Source organism: Trachurus trachurus (assembly GCF_905171665.1).
Source record: "Trachurus trachurus genome assembly, chromosome: 4".
Classification (NCBI taxonomy): Eukaryota; Metazoa; Chordata; class Actinopteri; order Carangiformes; family Carangidae; genus Trachurus; species Trachurus trachurus.
This window is the reverse complement of record NC_139898.1, coordinates 21,542,979-21,562,362: the sequence shown is the minus strand read 5'-3', so window position 1 is coordinate 21,562,362 and position 19,384 is coordinate 21,542,979. Positions and strand designations below refer to the sequence as shown.

The 19,384-nt window shown below is 41.2% G+C and overlaps 1 protein-coding gene across 1 annotated transcript in view; it reads left to right on the top strand.

Annotated features, from left to right (window-relative positions):
* Positions 1-2,739: 2,739 nt before the first annotated feature.
* The window catches only part of ptprsa (protein tyrosine phosphatase receptor type Sa), a 128,044-nt gene continuing 111,399 nt past the window's right edge, over positions 2,740-19,384 (top strand). The window contains exons 1-2 of the mRNA XM_083970445.1: positions 2,740-2,866; positions 17,375-17,520. Coding sequence (XP_083826571.1) covers positions 2,770-2,866; positions 17,375-17,520 — 243 coding nt within the window. The 5' untranslated portion in view covers positions 2,740-2,769. The remainder of the gene's footprint in view (positions 2,867-17,374; positions 17,521-19,384) is intronic.

The window sequence follows — 19,384 nt, the reverse complement described above, 5'->3', positions numbered from 1 at the left end:
TAATTTGGTGAGGGCCCTACCTTCCCCAGTCCCTCAGGGATTAATAAAGAACATGTCTAGGCATATACACATATCTTTTTATCTAAACTTCCCTATCTATTCCCTGTCTTCAATTAACAGTTCATGAAAGATGGCAGCATTGAGCCGTGGAGACTGTGTCTCTGGTTAAACTGGAAGCCATACATGGCCTAAGGTTATGTTTGGCGAGGCCATTCAACAACAATAGCTCATGTAATTGTGTTGTGAAGTTTGTATAGCATCTAGAGGTGGAGATAGAATGCCATACCCTAAGGACTGGGCCATAAATCAAAACCAAGGCATCTTGTGAGCATAGATGGAGTAATTCCCTACAGGCATTGTGGGATTCACTCCACCTATATACCAATGTTTACAGTCAGAACAATAGTGAACAGTCGTTCAGGTGATCCCCCAGACAATTTGATACTCTTCTATTCTATTCATGTTTTTGTGCTTCCCTCGGTTCTTACCAATGACATCACCTGCCCTTCAGGCCAAGAAAAAGAAAAAAGAAAGGCAAAACGAGCAAGGACAGATATTGGTCGTGTGCATATCGTATTGTGTTGAAAGATGAACTGAGCTCATGAAAGACACCCACTCTTTTCTGGCATGGCGTCACCACAAAAGACCTATTGTTGATATCTTCCTTTGTGCCTTTCCAAGTGCACGTGTCACACTATAGAATTTCTCTGTTTTGCAGAATTACGGATCAAAAATAGAAGCGTGTGTTTACAGCCCAGTAGCTTTACAGTTATGTGTGCATTTTGTGTGGGTTTTGCTGTATGCTTTTGCGGTTTTATTTTAAGTGCTCCTGCTGCTGCTTGTGCCAGTTGAAGCGCCAGTAGCTGTGAAGGGTGGGGCGCTTGTCTGTGTGTGTGTGTGTCTGTGTGCCTGCTGTCTGAGGTGCTTGGTTACACTGCAATTAGCTGTGGTTTTCTGCCTCTCACAAGGCCACAGTCACAAACATACCCTTTAAAACAGCTGCATATATTAACCTTTCAACTCTTCTGCCAATTTAGCAGCTTGCCGTGGCTTCCATAATCACTCTTTTTTTTTCTTCCTTTTTTTTGAGTAAGCTGATTTCATTTTATTTTATTTCATCGAATAGAGGTGATGTAAACTGCTGTTGATCCAGATAGTGGGTTAGCCAACGTGGCTCCATGGCTGAGAATATGATGTAATTTAAGTGTTTTATAAGCAATTTTATAACTGAGGTAATTTTATGTGCAAGTGATTTCTATCCATCAATTCCACTGGTGTAGCTGACCTCTAAAGTGGTCTGTCGCTTTGTCTTAGCGGATGTGTTCGTGATCCTGATTGCATCTGAAGGGTGGCAATTATAATGGTCAGTTGTGCTACTTTTTGAAGTACACTCAGTTCCCATTTCAGCCACTGACAGCCTTGTCAAAAGCAGCTTGCTGTGAGTTTACAGGTGAGAATTTGAAAGTGGCTGTTTTTCGTGGAACAAAACTTAAACCTGTGCTGACAGAATATTATCTTTCACCTCTAGGTGACCAGGATAGAGAAAAAACAGTTGCTTTAGGGCATCTACAATAAATTGTGTGCTGTCTGCATGGATTGTACTATTGTACCCTGTTAACCACCCAGGGTGCAGGTAATTAATCTCACTTCCAGAGAGTCGCCCTCACCCCTCATGTAGGCTCAGCTGAGAAGTAGCACCGTGTGTGCTGGGAGGAGTTAAAGTGTCTTGCACAAGGACACTAAAGCAGGCCAGATGCTTGCTGACACGGGGTCCTATGAGAGTGGACTTTCTTTTCTTTTTTTTTGCTTGGATGCTCAGACAGAAGTGTCCTTTAGCAAGACCCCCCACCTTTTCAAAGCTTATTTAAGGCCTACCTGTTAACTCATCTTGCTTTGGTTATGGGTGTCAGCTGAAAGTACATACACAGTACGTTTTATTATTATACATAATAAAAAAAAACGGAAATTGACTAATTCATTATATTCATGTCATGGATCTCTTTCAGTTCTCTCTCTTTTTGTCTCTTTATTCACGTCTTTTTAATTAAAGAGTATGTGTAACCACTTGGTGGTGGCTCGGTGCTGCACAAGACATATCAATGAGACAGGAGTGTGTGTCTATGTGTGTGTGTGTGTGGGCTGGGAGGCGTCCCCAGTCCTGTGTAGCTTGGGGGATTAATGGCAATTTGACTAAAACAAAGAGACAGTGCCTGGAATATCATTGGCTGCCTGTGTAATTACAAGGCATTGAGATAAGCAAATAATGACAAGATCAGGTGATTAGAAAAAAAAGAGAGAGACAACAGTGACTCCCCTGCTAATTAAGGGATGTGAGAAGATGCTGGTTGCAAGATGGGGAGGTTACAGGGTTTGGGTATGTGACACTTTGCTTCCAGTCGTGTCACCAACACCCTATTACCTTCCTTCCATTGATGTGTTAGCAGCAATGAGAGGTTGTGAAAACCACAGTAGAGTGTGTGTGTGTGTCCTGTCTATATGAGCGGCTCTGGAGAAGAGCATCTTCTCCCATGTAGGAGTGTTGTTATTTTACTTTTGTGGTGTTTGTCGCTGTCAGTTGTAAAAAAAAAAAAAAAAAAAAAAATCTTAATCTTAATCTTTCTTTCTGTCTTTTTTTGCAGAGTGCCAAGCCGTCCTGCGTGAAGACCCCAACCTTCCCTGCGCGGTCGGGGCCTCGGCTCTCCGGCCAGGTCAAGGATCAGTCCCGCCCCGCCCCTCCCTGCCCCCTACCCTTTCCCTACTGGAGCCAAGATGGCCACCAGCGGTGCCCCTCGCCTCTCCTTGCCACTCCTGCTGCCTGTCACCACTCTGCTGCTATCACTGCTGCTCACCAGCTCACACGCCTTATGTAAGTACCTACACAGCTACACACCACTCCCGATTACCTAGTGCCCTCTGAAGGGTCATCATGCACATCTGATACAGGAGTTAGAAACAAGGTATGTAGAGGATGGATGTTTGTAGGTGGCCTCTGCTTCTGTCTGAGCCAAATAAAGTAAAACTGCCACCACAATGGTTAGAGCTAGGTTTTACTTCAAGGTATTTCAGCCCCACCCCGCCTTTTTTAAATCGTGGATACCTCAAAATCTCTACTTTATCCATGCTATCCACATTGATCATTCTTACGTCCCTTTGCATGATGGTAACGGCAGAATGTCAGTATAGTCTCTTATCCCACCCTGTCAACTCCTGCTTAGGATTTGTTCTGCACCATTTCCCCGTTAAGATGGGCTTAGAGCAGTATTAAGGAGACAAAACAAAGAAGAGGCTCTGCAGAGAAATAGAACAAGAGTGATGGCGAGGTGGGGAGGCTTCCCCTTGGGTTTCATTGTTTGTAAATCCTGTGTGAGAGTGTGTGAGACTGTATATGTTTGAGTATGTTAAAGGATTATTTATGTATAAAGTGGTGAATGCGTATAAGTGTTTAGATCATTGAGAACATGTGGGAGGGGGTCGATGACAAGTTCCTGCTCATTCGATTGCATGTTTGTTTATTGACTGTGTGTATGTGCACTGCTTTGGAGCAGGGCGTACAACATTCTCTCCTTCCTCCCTTCAAGATCTAATTTTATTTTCCTATTCATCCCTGTCTGCGACTCTCTCTCTTAGTACCAAAAAATATAATTTTGAGGTGAACATTTTAATTATTAAGTAGTTCCAGTTTGTGTGTCTGCACTCAAACAACTAAGCGAGTTTGTAACTAACAGTATACATACACATCATATGGATATACATTAGCAACGCTGTATCCAGAAGTTAATAAACTGCTGAAGTAGTTTTATCTGCAAAAACCTAATGATGAAGGTCTAATCAAAGATACAGAATCATTACAATTGAGCCGGTGTAAAAATCACAACAGATTCATTTCATGCATACTGTTAGTGCAGGTGCTGCAACCTGAAATCCTTCATGCTTCATTTTTCTATCTTTGGTAATTTGCCAGATAAATTGCGTTTTTCACCTTGTTCCCTGTGTGTATCTTCTTCGCTCTTCTCCGTTTCTGACATTCAGTGAGTGTGCTCTCGGTGGTTCACGATAGCATGAAGAGGACTTGATTTTTCTCATGTTGCAACAGAGCTGTCTACTTTTGATTGCATGGCGGTTGGAGTGTCTTGCAGCATAATTCAAGTGTCTTTAGGCCCAGCTGGCTGAAAACATCTGAAATTGCAGACAGTCAGACATGTCAAACAGACATCTTTGTTCTCCTTCTTTTTTGCTTTTTAAGTTGGCAATGAGTTAAAGTAAAGCAAAAGCTGCCCAGGCTCCTTTTCCTCCTCTTCCTCCTAACATGTGATACATGAAGGAAGCCCGTTGCATGTTCTCATCTTCAGTTCACCCACCCACTGTTAAGACTCTCTCTTGAACTTGCTGACAGCTCCTCTTTGCCCACCCTGGTTTAAATAACATTTATAGCAGGCTGCTTCATCCTTGATGGAGATTAAGCCCCCTTCCCTTTTCTCTCTCTTTCTCTCTCTCTCTCTCACTCTCTCTGTCTCTCTCTTTCACACATGCACACGCACACACATACACTTACTATACACTAACAGCAGGGCCACCTCCCCATCTGTCAGTATCTACCCGTCTCTGTCTGCTCTGCCTGTGGATGTGATCGCTGCTGCTGTTTGTCAAGCTCTCTCACTCTGTTTTATTGTCTCTTGCACAAGTCATACTCATACACTTTTATTTGTTTAGCCCACCCACCCCCTCCTCACTCACTGCTTCTGGCCACACGCATATTCACACACGTACTCACTCTCTCTTCTTCTCATCGCTTTATGGGGCCACACAGTGTTGCCCCACCATTATATCTGAAAATTTATGCACACACTCACAGACTACCTTCTTTTGCTCTCTCTGATTGTCTTTCACACCCAAATGCTCAACTACACACATGTGCACAACTGAGCGTGCGCACACACACGCACAGCCCAGTGGTGGTGCCGTTGTCCAATTATATTTACTCCCACCTGCTGAACTGAGAGGACCAGAAGGGGGGCAGGGGAAGTGCATCAACATTTTCTGTCTCTCCCTCTCTCTCTCTCTCTCTCTCTCTCTCTCTCTCTCTCTCTCTCTCTCTCTCCCTGTCGCACAGACACATACACAGAGATGCCACCTTTTTTTTCTTTCTTTTTTTTCGCAGAAGTGCCCAGCTGAAACTATGATGTCATCCCTTCCCTTCATCCCTCTCTCTCTCTCTCTCTCTCTCTCTCTCTCTCTCTCTGCCCTTCATCTCTTTCCATTTACACTCATAAATCACTGGGAGAAGGAGACATTTTTAATCAAAAGAGAAAGAAAGATGGCTCAATATATTGCGCCACCCTGGCCTTAATAATGCCACATTGTTTGTGTGTGTATATGTGTATATTTATCTGCATGTTTGCATACACGTGTATGGAGTGTCCCCAGAGAGCTGCCATATTGAGCAAGGCATAGATCCATAATATCTGTTTTAGCACACAAAAATAAATGGTTTTTGTATTAACTTATGATAAAATAGTTATTATATCTACATGTGGTGCCTTTTTATATATGTATATAGAATCTTTTTTGGACATTTTAGCTCATAGTGCTAGTCTATAAATAAGCCTAATAAAGATATACAGATAATATTAACCAGTATTTGTGCTGAAACATTTGCAGGCAAACAGACAAATTGTTTTTGCTTTTGATAAAATGTTATCAAAGTTTTTTTTGTATCATTGGACAACATTAACTGGCAAAATAGCAATAGTCTTGCAAGTGGAAATTTTGTCAGCTATTTATAGAGTTTATGCTAAATTACAACCTGGGGCATGTTTCAGTAATGATTTAAGGGAAAAACCAGCATCAAACAAAGGCTCTGCACTGCTGAGAGTGAGAAGACTGATGTATAATAAACCAATATTCTACAGCACTGGTTTAAAGAAGTGAATTAACCAGAGCAGTTAAAAGGTACATTTAGCTTTTTACTTTCTAACGTCACACACACACATGCAAAAAGTAGCCATATCGTTCGCCACAAGACCTTTGGGAGCCCTGAATAACTTGAGCAAACCTGCTTCAACAGCTCTGTCTCTATTAACAAGTGGCATTATGACAAGTCGTGTTCTGTTGTTGACCTTTTGGGGGATGATAAAGTTGTAATAGGAAGCAGTATTTCTATTATGGTGTAAAACAGACTGTCCAATAGTTCCCTAATTATTCACTCACCATGTTTTAATAGGCAAAAGTTCATATTTTCCTCACTCAGAGAAAAGAAAGGACAAACAATCATTGCCAGTATATAGCAATTTATTGTTGTTTCTTGAATTAAGTGAGACAATATTGCAGCAACAAATGTGGGTTTTGTGTTTCAAGACAGGAAGGCATGATTATTTGTCAGCATTTCCTCCATCCCTTCACATCCTATACTTTTCCCTCCTCCTTTTTTTCGGCCTTTTAGAGTCCTCAACAGCAGGAGTCTTGGCAAAGCACCCCTAATAGTAATTGGCCAGAACTCACTGTGATGGGGTGAGGGTGTTCAATTATTAATATTCCTTTGAAGCTGCCAATTGGAGAAAGAAAAAAAGCCCCTTAGTGGAGCTGTTATTTTCTTGTTCTTGTTCCCTACATCTCCGTCTCTGTTTCTCTCCTCTTGTTTCTCTCCATTGGCCTCTGTCCTCCCTCATCCCCTCACTCACTCACTGCTTATCTTTTCTACTCAAATTATGTGAGCCAACACTGTCAAGTTAATTCTGTCAGATTTAATTTTGGGTACACCCTGTTCTCACATGCTTTGCCCCATGCTTTGCTCTATACAGTGTTTTTTTCTCTCAAACGAGGAGAAAACATGTTAATTTTTAATTGCGTTACAGGCATGAGTCCCTGCCTCAAGTTTCCTGTTGGTGCCGTCTGTATTCTGAGGGTTGTTACAGGTTGAGTTCTCAGAGCTGCAGGAAACCAATCTTATTTAGCACAAGAAACCACCTCTCCTTCTTAACAATGTGCAAACTTTGCACATTGCATAGTTTTGGGTGGGCTGTAGGTGCCTATGTTGTCAAATTGCTATACTTCTGATACAAGAATGCTGAACACTGTTGACAAGCTACCCAGCGGTTTTATCCCCACTGAAATGATATACAGTGGTGAAAGAACAAGTAAGTAATCAGCGGTGCTGCTTTGGCTCTTATGGCTGATTATCAAGAGGTCACCTACATACAGCCCATGCCATCAACCATTAAATCAGACCAAAAATATAAAATGATGTGGCCGTACAGTATCAGAAGAAGGCCAATCAGTGGAATCATTTTTATTGCGGTACCTTTAAAAGCTCAGATTTTGTACTTGTCTTATGGCCACAGTGCAAGTAATGTTTTGTCTTCTCTTTATTTTTTTTTGACATCATCTCTTTTTCTCAGTCTCTTTGCCATAACATGCTTCAGTAGTTTGAGCAATGTCGTACGGACTCAGTTTGACAGAACAATACAAGTAAACAAGTGATTGAAGTATGTGAAAGGCACAATCCCTCTATGCTCTACGTTTGTTTTTTTTTGTTCTCTAGCAGAGAGGAATTCAACACACTACAGATGTAGCTTTTTTTTTTTTTAAATGTTATGCCTCCAATGCTTTGATGAGCAGGTTTAGATCTTCAAAGATTTTTTTGGTGTTGTCTGCTAATTTTTTCAAACTCTCTCTGAGAGAGTGGACAGGGCCACGTATACATAGATTTTAGTGTCGAGAAAAGATTAGGGAGGCCTGTGTTTCTCTGATTTCTGTTTGATTTTCAACAGAGAGACGGGAGACTGTTTGTCTCCATTTTCTTTATTCCAGTGTCCTTTGTTTTGATCAGACCTAACACACCTTTGGCAATTTGAGGTGGCCTCTTCATTTAATGAGCCGACAAGTGTCAGTTGCCTCAAGTGAGTCTCTAAATGAAACAAAATTGTTACCATTTCACTCCCTCTGTGTATTATGTGGTCAATTTGAAATCAGACACACACTTATCCATAATTCTGTCTCCCCTTTTTACAAATAATTGAATCTATTTAAGATACTCAGCAGCATCTTTTGCTTTTTTTTTTTTCTTCCAACAATGAACCAACACTGAGACCTTTTTGTGTACCACTATTTTGCAAATGCAGTTTTGCTCTGAGAGAAGTGTGGTTGGGCAATTTTTTTTTCTTTTTTACCTCTGGGATGCTTCACTGTATGATGCAATGGGGAAACGTTTGCACAACACATAGCATTTTTATTCATCTCATGCATTACTGAGCCTTGATATATTTGTTTTCCCTCAACAAGGTGATAACAAATGTGATGAAGAGTTAATCATCTTATTTCTTGCCAATGGAAATCAATTGTTTTTTCCGCAGATGTCTTAATAATTCTTTCAGATAAGGCCTGTTTTTCCACAAAAAAATATATCAGTGGTTGCAGTCAATTTCCTTTATAAAAGGTTTACTTGTATTTGTAAAAGATAATCTCATCCTGTCTGTTTATTAATTTGTTGAAAGGGGAATACGGTTTTTGAGGCTCCCATTTGAGGTTACCAGCTGGACAGTTTTCCTCTGTGAGAGCTGGCTATACAGCAGGCAGGCACAAAGTCTCTTTGTGAATCATTACATCCACAACTGCTTGGCACCCCAGCTGCCCCAGGAGCAAATCCCAATTAGCCTTTCTTCCTTACATTTTAATTGGAAAAGCAACTGTTTCATTAACCCTTAAGCTTGTACAGCCAAAGTAACACAGGAATGGAGCTTGATCTGAAACACGACCTGTGGAATATGGCTGCTGCTGAGATTAGTTTAAACAGTACTTTCTGGTTTTTTTTTTATATTATCCTGACTGGCAGAGCTTATTTTAAATACACATTCAGACAATTGCAGAGGTTCACACCTCACTAACACAACCATTGTGTGACATGGTTTTCGCCCTCAGTTTAAATGCACTGCTCAAGAGTACCTTGGCAACAAGTGAGGTGAGAGAGGAGAAGTGCTTATCTTTCAGTTCTCCAAGAGAGATTTTGAGTTTATAACAGGTGCCTCAGATCAGGTGCTGTTGAATTAGGCTGATAAAAGTCAATGGAAACAAAGTGGCCTCTATTATAAAATCAATCAAGTATGATAGAGGATCTCATATCAGAGACATTGTCTCTGAAAGAGAAATACTATCACTGTCATGAAAAGATCAACACTCTTTGTCTTCTAAGTTGTTGTGTATTGATGGCACCAAATTGTCCGTTAGAGACAGGCAACGGACTAATAAACTTTTTCTTCTTCTACCTCGTTTTTGCTGAAACTTAAAAGAGTATTTTCCCATCTTTCCTTCTTTTCACCCCCAGTTCAAGTTTTTTGCAGCAGTCTGCTGGTCTTTGTTGGCAGTGATTACTCGTCAGAACCTCCAGACAAGACAAAGCAGGACGGGTTTAGAGTAAAAGCTTGGTTTCCATAGTGATGGTGCTTGCCGAGGCAGCCTGTGAGAATTGGTCCTGATTGATGGGGCTTGGTTGTTTAGGCCCGGAGGGTGTGTGGGGTTTATGTGTGTGAGAGGTAGAAAGAGGTGTGTGTGTGTGTGTGTGTGTGTGTGTGTGTGTGTGTGGGTGTCGGCGGGGGGGCGGATATGTGTTTCTGCTGCTTGTATATTTGTCTGTGTGTTCATGTGTTCACTTGAATGCACATTTGGATGAATGTGTCTTGTGTAACTATGGTCTTTCTCTGATGGACTGACCGTCTGTCTCAGACTGACGGACAGGCGGCTCTAGCAGCTTGGCGGATACTGCAAGCTAGTAAATCTCTACACTTCAGAGGACCACATGGTTGTAGTTCACCGTCAGCAAGTATGCCCTGCTGGTCCAGTTGACTTGATTTATTTCCCACACACAGCAGCACCACCTTTAGTTTAGAAATATCCAAAAGTAAATCATATTTCAATCCATCAAAAAAAATGTCTTAAGACTATCTAGATATATTTCAATGTGAAATTGAGAGGCAACACTTGTAGACAAACTCCAAAATTAGGTCCTGGACAAATTGAGATGCCAAGTTACTCTGCTCTCTCTTTATTAGTTGTTTTCTTCTGCACATAGACAGTCTTGATAGTGCCCTTTTGTGTGTCATGTGTCTGCTGTTTGGTTAATATGAAAATCAAGTTAAATCTCAGGATTAGTTTAGCACTAAATCAGCTTCTTTAAAATTAGTGGCACACGTGGTTGGCATTGCTCTTTTCCACCAAAAAACAAACAAACAAAAAAGCATAATATCTGTCAATATGTATGGACACTTTAGTATCAATTTAGGTAAAGTGACAGTGAATTGGATGAGGATATGTGGATCAAGTCCTATGTTTTTATCTAATTAGCAGGAATTCTGAGTACAACATCTGTATCCTCCAAGCGACTATACTCTGCAGGCAGCTACATGAATGGCTGGAGAAACTGGGATTGGCTTGCTTGTAGTGGTATCTCTAATAGCACCAAATGTTCTTTTCAGACATTGTTGGTAGGAAAAAAACTCCCTGTGTGCTCAGAAAGATACCTATTTGTAGCAAGATGGATAACAAGTGCCCTTTTCCCAATTTGCTGCCTTTCTCTGCAAATCACCGAATGGCCGTGCGTCATTTTGTCTCCCACTTTGCTAATTCAGCGGATAATGGGTCCTATTTATGACCTGAGAAGCTTTTCTCCATCAATTACTGTATTAGTCATAAAGCCAGTCCCCTCCCTCCTCTAACGTTCCCCCATTCCAAACGACAACAGTAAAGTACTGTAAATGGAGCCGTCTCATATTCACATACCCGCCTCCCACTCTCCACCACTTTATAATCACAGAGCCAGTGTGTTCTGTCTTATCAGGTCTAACAGAGGTAGTGGCCACTAGCAGGTGGTTGCTGTATTAGCTAAACAAGCGTCTGTATGCACAGTGTGAGGTTGTTTTTTTTTCCCCTCCTGCTAACTGGTCGTGTTTTCATGGACCTGTTCTATTCTCAAGGCCTTGTGAAGATAGTTGGGCCCCCAGTGCTGGTTATTTTAGCTCAGACCATGTCCCCCTGCCAGGCAGATAAAGACAGGTCTCGTGTGCTTATCTGGGTAGTTCTGTACCTCAGTCTGTCTGAGGGGAGCTTTGGGAATAGAGAGAGACTTTGGCGGAAGGGACAAATGGCCACTGCGGGTGCAATGTCCTTTCAATGTCATCCCTGGTAACATTACGTGTGCTGGTTTTTTGGAGACTTTTATACAAGGTACCTCCCAGCAAAAGAAGTGTGTACATTTTTAGGAAACATGGCCCTGGTGGGAACCAAGCCCCAAAAGATCTGTGTTGTGTGCAAAGCAGAGGACATTCTAGTACACTCTTATAGTATATTTTTATAGTCTAGTAAAAGAATAGAAAGATATGCAAAGCCTTTCCAAATTAATTTGTCAAGACTTCACAGGAAATAGCTAGGTTGTTGTAAGTCACTAAGGTTTTTTACTACACCAATTGTGTAGAAGGACATGTTCTAAAAAAGAAAAAACAGGTTTCAGGGGGAATGTGTTTCAGCTTTTATGAGTTTGGCAATATGCACCACTGACAGAGATCAAGGTGATGCCTCTATCTTTTCTATGGTCTAGTCAGGATACAATAACAACAGCAAGTGTCTGTCAACTTCCAATGTCCATGGTGTTCACCACTGAACCATGTCAATACCATGAACCACCTGTTAAAAAGAATGCAGCCAGAAAAGGGATGAAGGACATAACAAAGTGCAAGTGAAGCTAGAGGAGGTGGAAGAATAGTTACACATGTTGCTGTAGCAGGTGAGTCAGGACATGGGACTCTGATTCACCCACAGACTGGGTGGTGAAGATGGTGAAGGTTGGGCTGTTCACTAGCCACAGTCTTCCTCAATCCCATTTATTTGAGAGTGCTGGTCTGGCTAGTCTGCACTCTAATGTGGAAAACGGGCTGAGCATGGACAGACATAGCTCACTCTGCCTTTGTAGAATCAAACTTAAGTCTTTAAGCCATAATTAATTTGCCCTGGGGCACCTTTATGAAGCATGGCTGAACTGAAGATGTTTTCAAAACAAATAGAAATGTCAAGCCAGCAACATGTCATTACAGAGGGAAGATAGTCTGTCGATCACTATTATTATTTTTCTGAGTGTTACTGCTATTATTATTGTAATAATATTCTTTCAAAAGTCAATTAGTCATGGCCACCTTTATTATTTAGAAAACACTATTGTTGTTGAATAACGTCACTGAGAAGATGATATTGAAGAAGTTTAAATACAATGTGGTTATCCATGTCCATTGTTAAGTCCTGTTAATGACTATTGGACATTTGACGTCACCGCACAGACTCGTTTGTGTGGTGCACAATAAGCAATTATCAGTAATAATGACAAGAATTAAAACAATACCTTTTTTGTCTCATCCCCTCGGCAAAGCCTCCACTGTCTCAAGATCCTAACAACACCTGTGTCATTGACTATATCGTATGGTCTGCTGCGTTATCGTCTATTACTGGGATTATTTGGGGCAGTTTAAACCCCTATACCACTGAACCTTCTCTAACCTGCAATTACTGGCCACGTGGCAAGCATGCATGAAAAAAAGAAAGGTACAAAGTCAACAGTAACTGGCAGCAGAGGCCCAGAGGTACACAGTGGAGGAAAATTGAAAAAAAGGTTAATTACGCTCATCAAAGTTCACACAGTTACCTTTAGTAATTGCAATATAATAGACATTCATGTGCCCACAATCAGTGGCTGCAGGGTGTTTTGATGGTATACATGTGCATGAAAACACAGGCAAACAAATAGGCGCACACACGGCCTACTGTATTTACTGTGCATACACAAAAGAAAAAAATGAACATGTAGTGTTCTTTTTTTCTTATTGTTCATTTTATATCATTTTGAACACCTGTAAGTATTTACTTTTTATTCTCCTCACAAATCAAGCTCCAGGCTTCAGTTCACATTGGCAGCCAGACTGAATGAGTAAAACCTGGCATCTCGACTCTCTACCCAACATAGGTTGATTTAATAATGCTGATGGGATGTAAATAATATCAAACCAACCACCTGAATAGTCTTAAAAGAGCAAAAAAAAAAAAAAAAAGAAGCAGAAAGGTTGCACGTGTTTCTGTAGTGCATGTGAGGTAGAGAAATGATGCCCCTTTCCCATAAGTGGGCAGGCATGGGGGAGTGAGACAGCAGAGCCGAAAACAGAAACCTGTCTCAACTCCTCAGTGCCTACATTATGTAATTATGTATAATTCTGTGGCCTGCAGTAAAACCTATGGAACTTCACTTTTAGACATATGTCTGTGTGAACACTGAAGGCCAGGGATTAACTTCTGACAGCACTTCCATATGTATGTCAAGTGTAGGGGAATGAGCATTCTTTAGGATATCGTGAGAGACATGTCTCCTGTCTCAAACACACACAAGCACACACAACCTGTTCCTGCACAACCTGCTGTGTGTGTTGTGTTGCTATTTGCTCCCTCACAGCTGGTATTATAGCCATGTGAGATATTTTCAAAGAAATAGAATATAATTTAAAAATGTGTATTTATGACTATATCCTTAGTTATGAAATGAATTGTTGCTTTTGACAAGAGCTTTTATCCTTTTAAAAAACAGAATCTTGTTGCTCAAATGCCACACTGTGACCAGTGGTTTGTGTTCTGCTGAATATATGGCACAGAGATAACAGGTAAAAGGGATTGTGGAGGACACACAACAGTGTCGTAGCATTTACAGTCTCCTAAATGTTTGCAACAGAATGAGTGAAGCTGATTAGCAGGTACAGGTGAAAACCTCCTACGTAAAGGGGGATGTGAGGACAAAATGGGTCTTGATATGCTCTGAAAATGTAATGTATGTATTTCATGGCTGTATAAATCTCATGTTTTCATCTGCCTGTTTCGAGAAAAAACAAGAAAGAAAAAACAAGCAGTAACCACAAATAACAAGAAATCCAAGCAAGTGAGAAAACTGAAACTTTCTTTTTGATTAAATATTTAGCTCTTTCAGATCTGCTCTCACAGTTCACATCATCTCCTCCAGTCCCTGCACCCCCTTGTCACCTTCTCTTCTCCCCTCTTTCAACTTTTTCTTTACCGCTGACCTTGCCACCTCCCGCTGCACTCCTCTTCTTCTGTCTCATTCTTTTTTATTTCATATGTCTTTCCTCCCAGCCTCTCACTTTAAACCCTCCTTAGGTAATGTTGAAAACTGCATTTAGCACATTTTGAGAATCCTGAATCTGTCAGGAGTTAAATTCAGACTGACATGTGGGCAAAGCACATTTATTGTACATCTCTCTCATCCTCTGAAGCAGAGAGGGAAAGAGAGAGAGAAGGCAACTGGGTGGAAATGTCGAATGGTCCAGGGGAAAACTAATCAAAGAGCGCTGGCCTTCAGCAGAACCACTGCCACAGGCCTGCTCTGTGTAAATCCCTCTTCTGTCTCGACAGAGGGCACATTGTAAGGGGAGGTCAAATGCAGAGGAGCTGTGTTGTGTAAAGCTGTGTCTTGCAGTTTGAGAATGGAAATTGAAAGTATAAAATGCCAAAAGGGATCATTGTATGCACCAGATAAAGTCGACCTATTCCTTTGTGTGAAACCCTTTGTAGTGTATACACAATGGATGCAGAGTGATTTATTTCATGATTTTTTTTAGTCTTCCCCTGTTGTGGTGAGTAACATTTGCACAGGTGTAGTTTAAACCTTTTCATAATTCATAAATGCCCTGAAATGCGTGGGTTACATACGTTTTTCCAACCTGAGCTGGTGGTCCTCTGCTGGTAGTTTCTTTTCTTTTTTCTTTTTTTTTTTTAATACAGACTCAATAACAATTGAACATTATGGGATAATAATTATTGGACAATAACAGCAACTGCTGCGCTGAACAGACAATAGATATCCATCTTCAGGGAGTTGCTTGCACATCACAACTCCAAACAGATAAGATGGCTGTCGAGAAAGATGAATGTGTGATGTATTCATTGCTTCTGTGTGTCAACAAGCTGTTCTGATTAAATGCGTTGATGCATGTAAACACCAGGCCACATTAAATCACGTCCCTTGTCAGCAGTTGACCAGAAATCTTCAGTCAGAATGAAAAATAAATAAATAAATAAAAATGACTGCCTTGACACATTACTTTAGAACACTTATAATATATTGCATTGTCATGTCACGCCAGTGGAGCTCAATGGGCTGTATTAACTATTTGTTTAATATGTAGTGTTCATTTATAAGATATTGAGGTATTAACAGAGGATTGTTGGGTTTCACAAATCTTTCATCTTCCTAAAACATTATATCCAGTAAAGCCTCACACAGCATCAGGAAACGTGACTTCCTCTGAGGTTATTTTGGCAGATGTAGAGTGCTAAGAAATATTTTTTGAAGGAGGCAACAATCAATATTCTTTCATTTGACCATCAGAAGGCCAGCAATCAATATTTCCAACATTAAAATGATTGCCAGCAACACATCCCTTTAATACTTTTTATTAAAGTAGAAGAGTTTTATCCCTGCCCTGTGGCTGATTTATTTAGCTCAGGGCGTCCAACACTCACAGCCTGTCGGAATGATGTACGACGATTTTAGTCACATGCTCCATGAAGGTAACACTTTAATGTAAAAGTGCACCTTTTTTATTATTTTTTTCCTTAGTATGCATGGTTCCACTACCACTGGCCTTGTACTCAGTGTCATGTTTTACCCCCTGAGCTACATATGCATTAAATTACCTCAGAACAAAGGACGATAAAGCAGAGAAAAAATAAATCAAAGCAAGATAAGAGTGACTCCACTCATCTGCAAGTGAGCAACTCCGGCTGCTGACTGCTTGTCTCAAACATATTACAGCATGTATAACTAAGGTTAAGTTTGTCTCACACACTCATGAGCAGGGCAGGATTACATTTTTGCTGTCTTATCCTTCAGCAAGCCCCGTTCTGCTCAGGCTAACTAACTGTTAACCATTAGTTAAGTTAGTTTGTGAATGTCGTTGTAATATTTGCATCAGTAACATTTCGGGTGTTAGTTGGAGGCGGGGAGATGAACTTTACATGCAGTGCCTCTGGTTTCCCGAGGCACTACAGTCAACCCTCTTTTCCGTTCCCTTGTCTTACACTATTTCTCTTTGCCTCGTTCTTTCAAAATACCCACTCCCTATCGCTCTCCTCACCCTGATAATGAATGCAGGAATTCTCCTTCATATGTGTTTAGCTGTGCCTGGAGACTGGTGTCGGCCCATGGTCCCTTAATTATTAATTTGACGTTATGCGCTGGCCGTTTGATCATCCACACATATCTGTATGATTCAGATTTAACAAGTTCCCCAGGAGACTGTGTTTTCTCTCCCTTTTCCTCTTTCTACTGCTCCGAACCTACTGCAACTGCAGCGATTAGGGAGCGAAAAAACACACCACCACCATAAGCAACAGGAATTACTAACATTTGATGGGCAGTTTAATGACATGGTCTCAGCTCTGTGAGTGCATTTCTTTTTTAGTATGTGTGAGCCACATGAGAATTTAACAACTGATTGTGGCTTTGTCAGTGCAATAATCACTTCTAACTTTTTAACACTTTATTACAGTGTCATACAAATTATAATAAAAACTCACTTTAACCACCTCATAGGCTAGCTACTTATACTCAGTGTATCAATAGTGCATTTCCCCATTGGGCCGTATTTCTTTTTTTTTTTTGTTACTGATCATCAGCACCTTGGCACAACATCAACATATAAATTCACAGTGTCTCGATCAACACACAAAGCTACACAGCATTGAAACTGGGGTACCAGATGAGAAAGGCATAGTACTGTAGTTTAATGTCAACACAGGTTTTGGACTGCAGGTGGTAACTGCAATGAGGGCATGGCCCAGTGATTAAAGAGGCTGCCCTGTCAGGAATAAAGCAGCAGGTTCAAGTCACCACAACAGCCATTAAATGCCAAGCTGTCTACGTGTGCGGTTCACCTGAGATTGTCATCTTTCCATAGCGGCTCATCCATCAATCCAATATCTGGTTGTCCTGTTTATCCGTTCTTGCTGTTGACTGTGTTGTATTCATTTTATTTTCTCTTCAAAACTCAAACTGGCAGAACAGTGTGTGCAGGGCTTGTGTGGTACACAGAGAACTATAAAATCCAGGAGGGGTTGCAAGAACCATCTAGTGTGGATTTGTGTGACATTAGAGAGTTGTGTGTCTGTGTGAAAGTATGTGCGTGCACTCAAATTGGCATTTGGAAGTCTGGGCTTTCAGAAATGTAATTACCCTTATTTAATGCTGCCTTGCTAGGAATGGAGTTAGCTCCAATGGTGGTAATATCTCTCCTTCTCTGTCTCCATCTCTCTCTCTCCTTCTCTTTCCTTCCTCTCCCCTCAGCACAACCACGGTTCACTAAAGTTCCCATCGACCAGATTGGCGTCTCAGGGGGCGTGGTCTCCTTTGTCTGCCAGGCGACAGGCGACCCCAAACCAAGGGTTAGCTGGAACAAGAAAGGCAAGAAGGTCAACTCCCAGCGTATAGAGGTGAGTCCATCGCTGCTGCACAGTGGAGGTCCGGAGATTTTGTGGCAGGCAACAGGCCATTCCTATTACTGCACTGTCACACAGCAGGACTAAAGAATAAAATTTGAAAAATTCATTATATCACCAGAAATATTCAGAAACAGTAGGGGTGAGGTGTCTGAAATATGATATATGATACAGTATCTGGTTATTCTAACGTGTATTTTGCAAAATGACAGAAAAAGAAAATGAAATGCATATTTAAATGCCCATCAGTAAGTATTAACAATCTGCTGATCACTGATAATTGATCTAACTACATAGTGATGCTGTAATCTTACTGTTATATTTAATATTGGAACAAGCAAGATCTAGAATTATTGACAATTGTATGATCCCTAGCTGCTGATAAGACATAACTTGGAGTTCATCAAGCAAAGTCAGCTCACAGGCAGAACGCGACTGTCCTTGGTTGCAGCATGACACTCTTTTTAACCTTTATTTGTCCACACACACATTCTTGTTTTCATCACCACATTCACATTAAAAGCTCGGTCTTCTGTTGTTCTTGGGTTCCCACGCAGTCGTTTTGAAAAGGGTGTTTTCATTTGCTTTATTCACCCTCAGTTTTCACAAATAGTCCTGCACAACAGCTACCAATCTTTTCACAGACAGGCCGTGCTAACCTCTGAGTGATGTGCAGGTCGTCCATTAGCTACAGTTGCCCAGTAATGCAATGCAGAGCTCTCCCATTCCTCCGACTCTGTCCTCTTTGCACTTGACTGGCTCTGCTGTTGTCACATTCTTGTTTCTAGTACTGGGGCTTTTTTTTTTTCTTTCTTTCTTTTTTTCTGCATGCAGTCCTGTCCCTGTGAATGTGTCTGTCTGTGTGTTATTCATGATGTTTGTTGTTCAGTTCTCGGCAGGCATCCCAGATGGCATCTCTAAAAGTCTTGATTGATGCTCAGTGTCTCTTAATTAAAAAGTTGCTTTCGTTAAGGATGACGACAGTGCACAGAGACACACACACACACACACGCTCACACACACACATTCCAGCATGAAGACAACCACAGGGGAGGGGGCTAAAAAGCAAAAAAATGACAACAACATCAACACAGGGGAAAGCAGCATCTCAACGGAGGACAAACTAAAAAGACAAGTAGTGTTTGTACGTTCTCTTCTCTTGCATGCTAAGTGGGAAACAAAGCCAAGGGCGTAAAGCAGCCCGCCAGAACGGACGCTTCTTTTCCTCCGTTTAGCATGAAATAAAAAATTTGTAAAGGGGTTTTGAAGTAGTTATGATTTTTTTTTTCTGTTCTACCCTCTAGACAGCTGCTTTGATATCGATCGTGATGCCGTGCTCTGCAGTGTTTTTAGCCTAATTAACGGCTCGGCTCTGAGATGTGCAGCAGTGGAGCAGCGGGGCTGCTGAAGACTTGTACTTGTATCTCAAAGTCATGTTTTGCTCAGAGATCTCAACAGTGAACCCTTCGTTGAGATGGTGTAAGCTCTTCTGAGGAAGAGAGAGATATTGGTAGAGAAGGTTTGCCGTGAGACTGACAAACAGGTTGGCCATCTTGTCTAACGCTTCATCCATCTAGAATTACAGTATTACAGAGGTGGTGTTTGGAAATGACCATCTTTATTAAAGTAAAGGGGATGATCACTTCAGAAAGCGCACCATTTAAATTCTAGTCATTTACTCAAGTCTTGAGGTTCAGTTTCTTACCGTAGGATACATGGGTGTTGATATATTAACTTTAAAAGAAACCAACCCATGGCCTTTGAGATGCTGACCTGTGGCCAAACTCTAAACAACTCTGAAGAACTGGCCTGCTGTCAATCACACCCACACATCCACATTTTAAAACAAATACACATT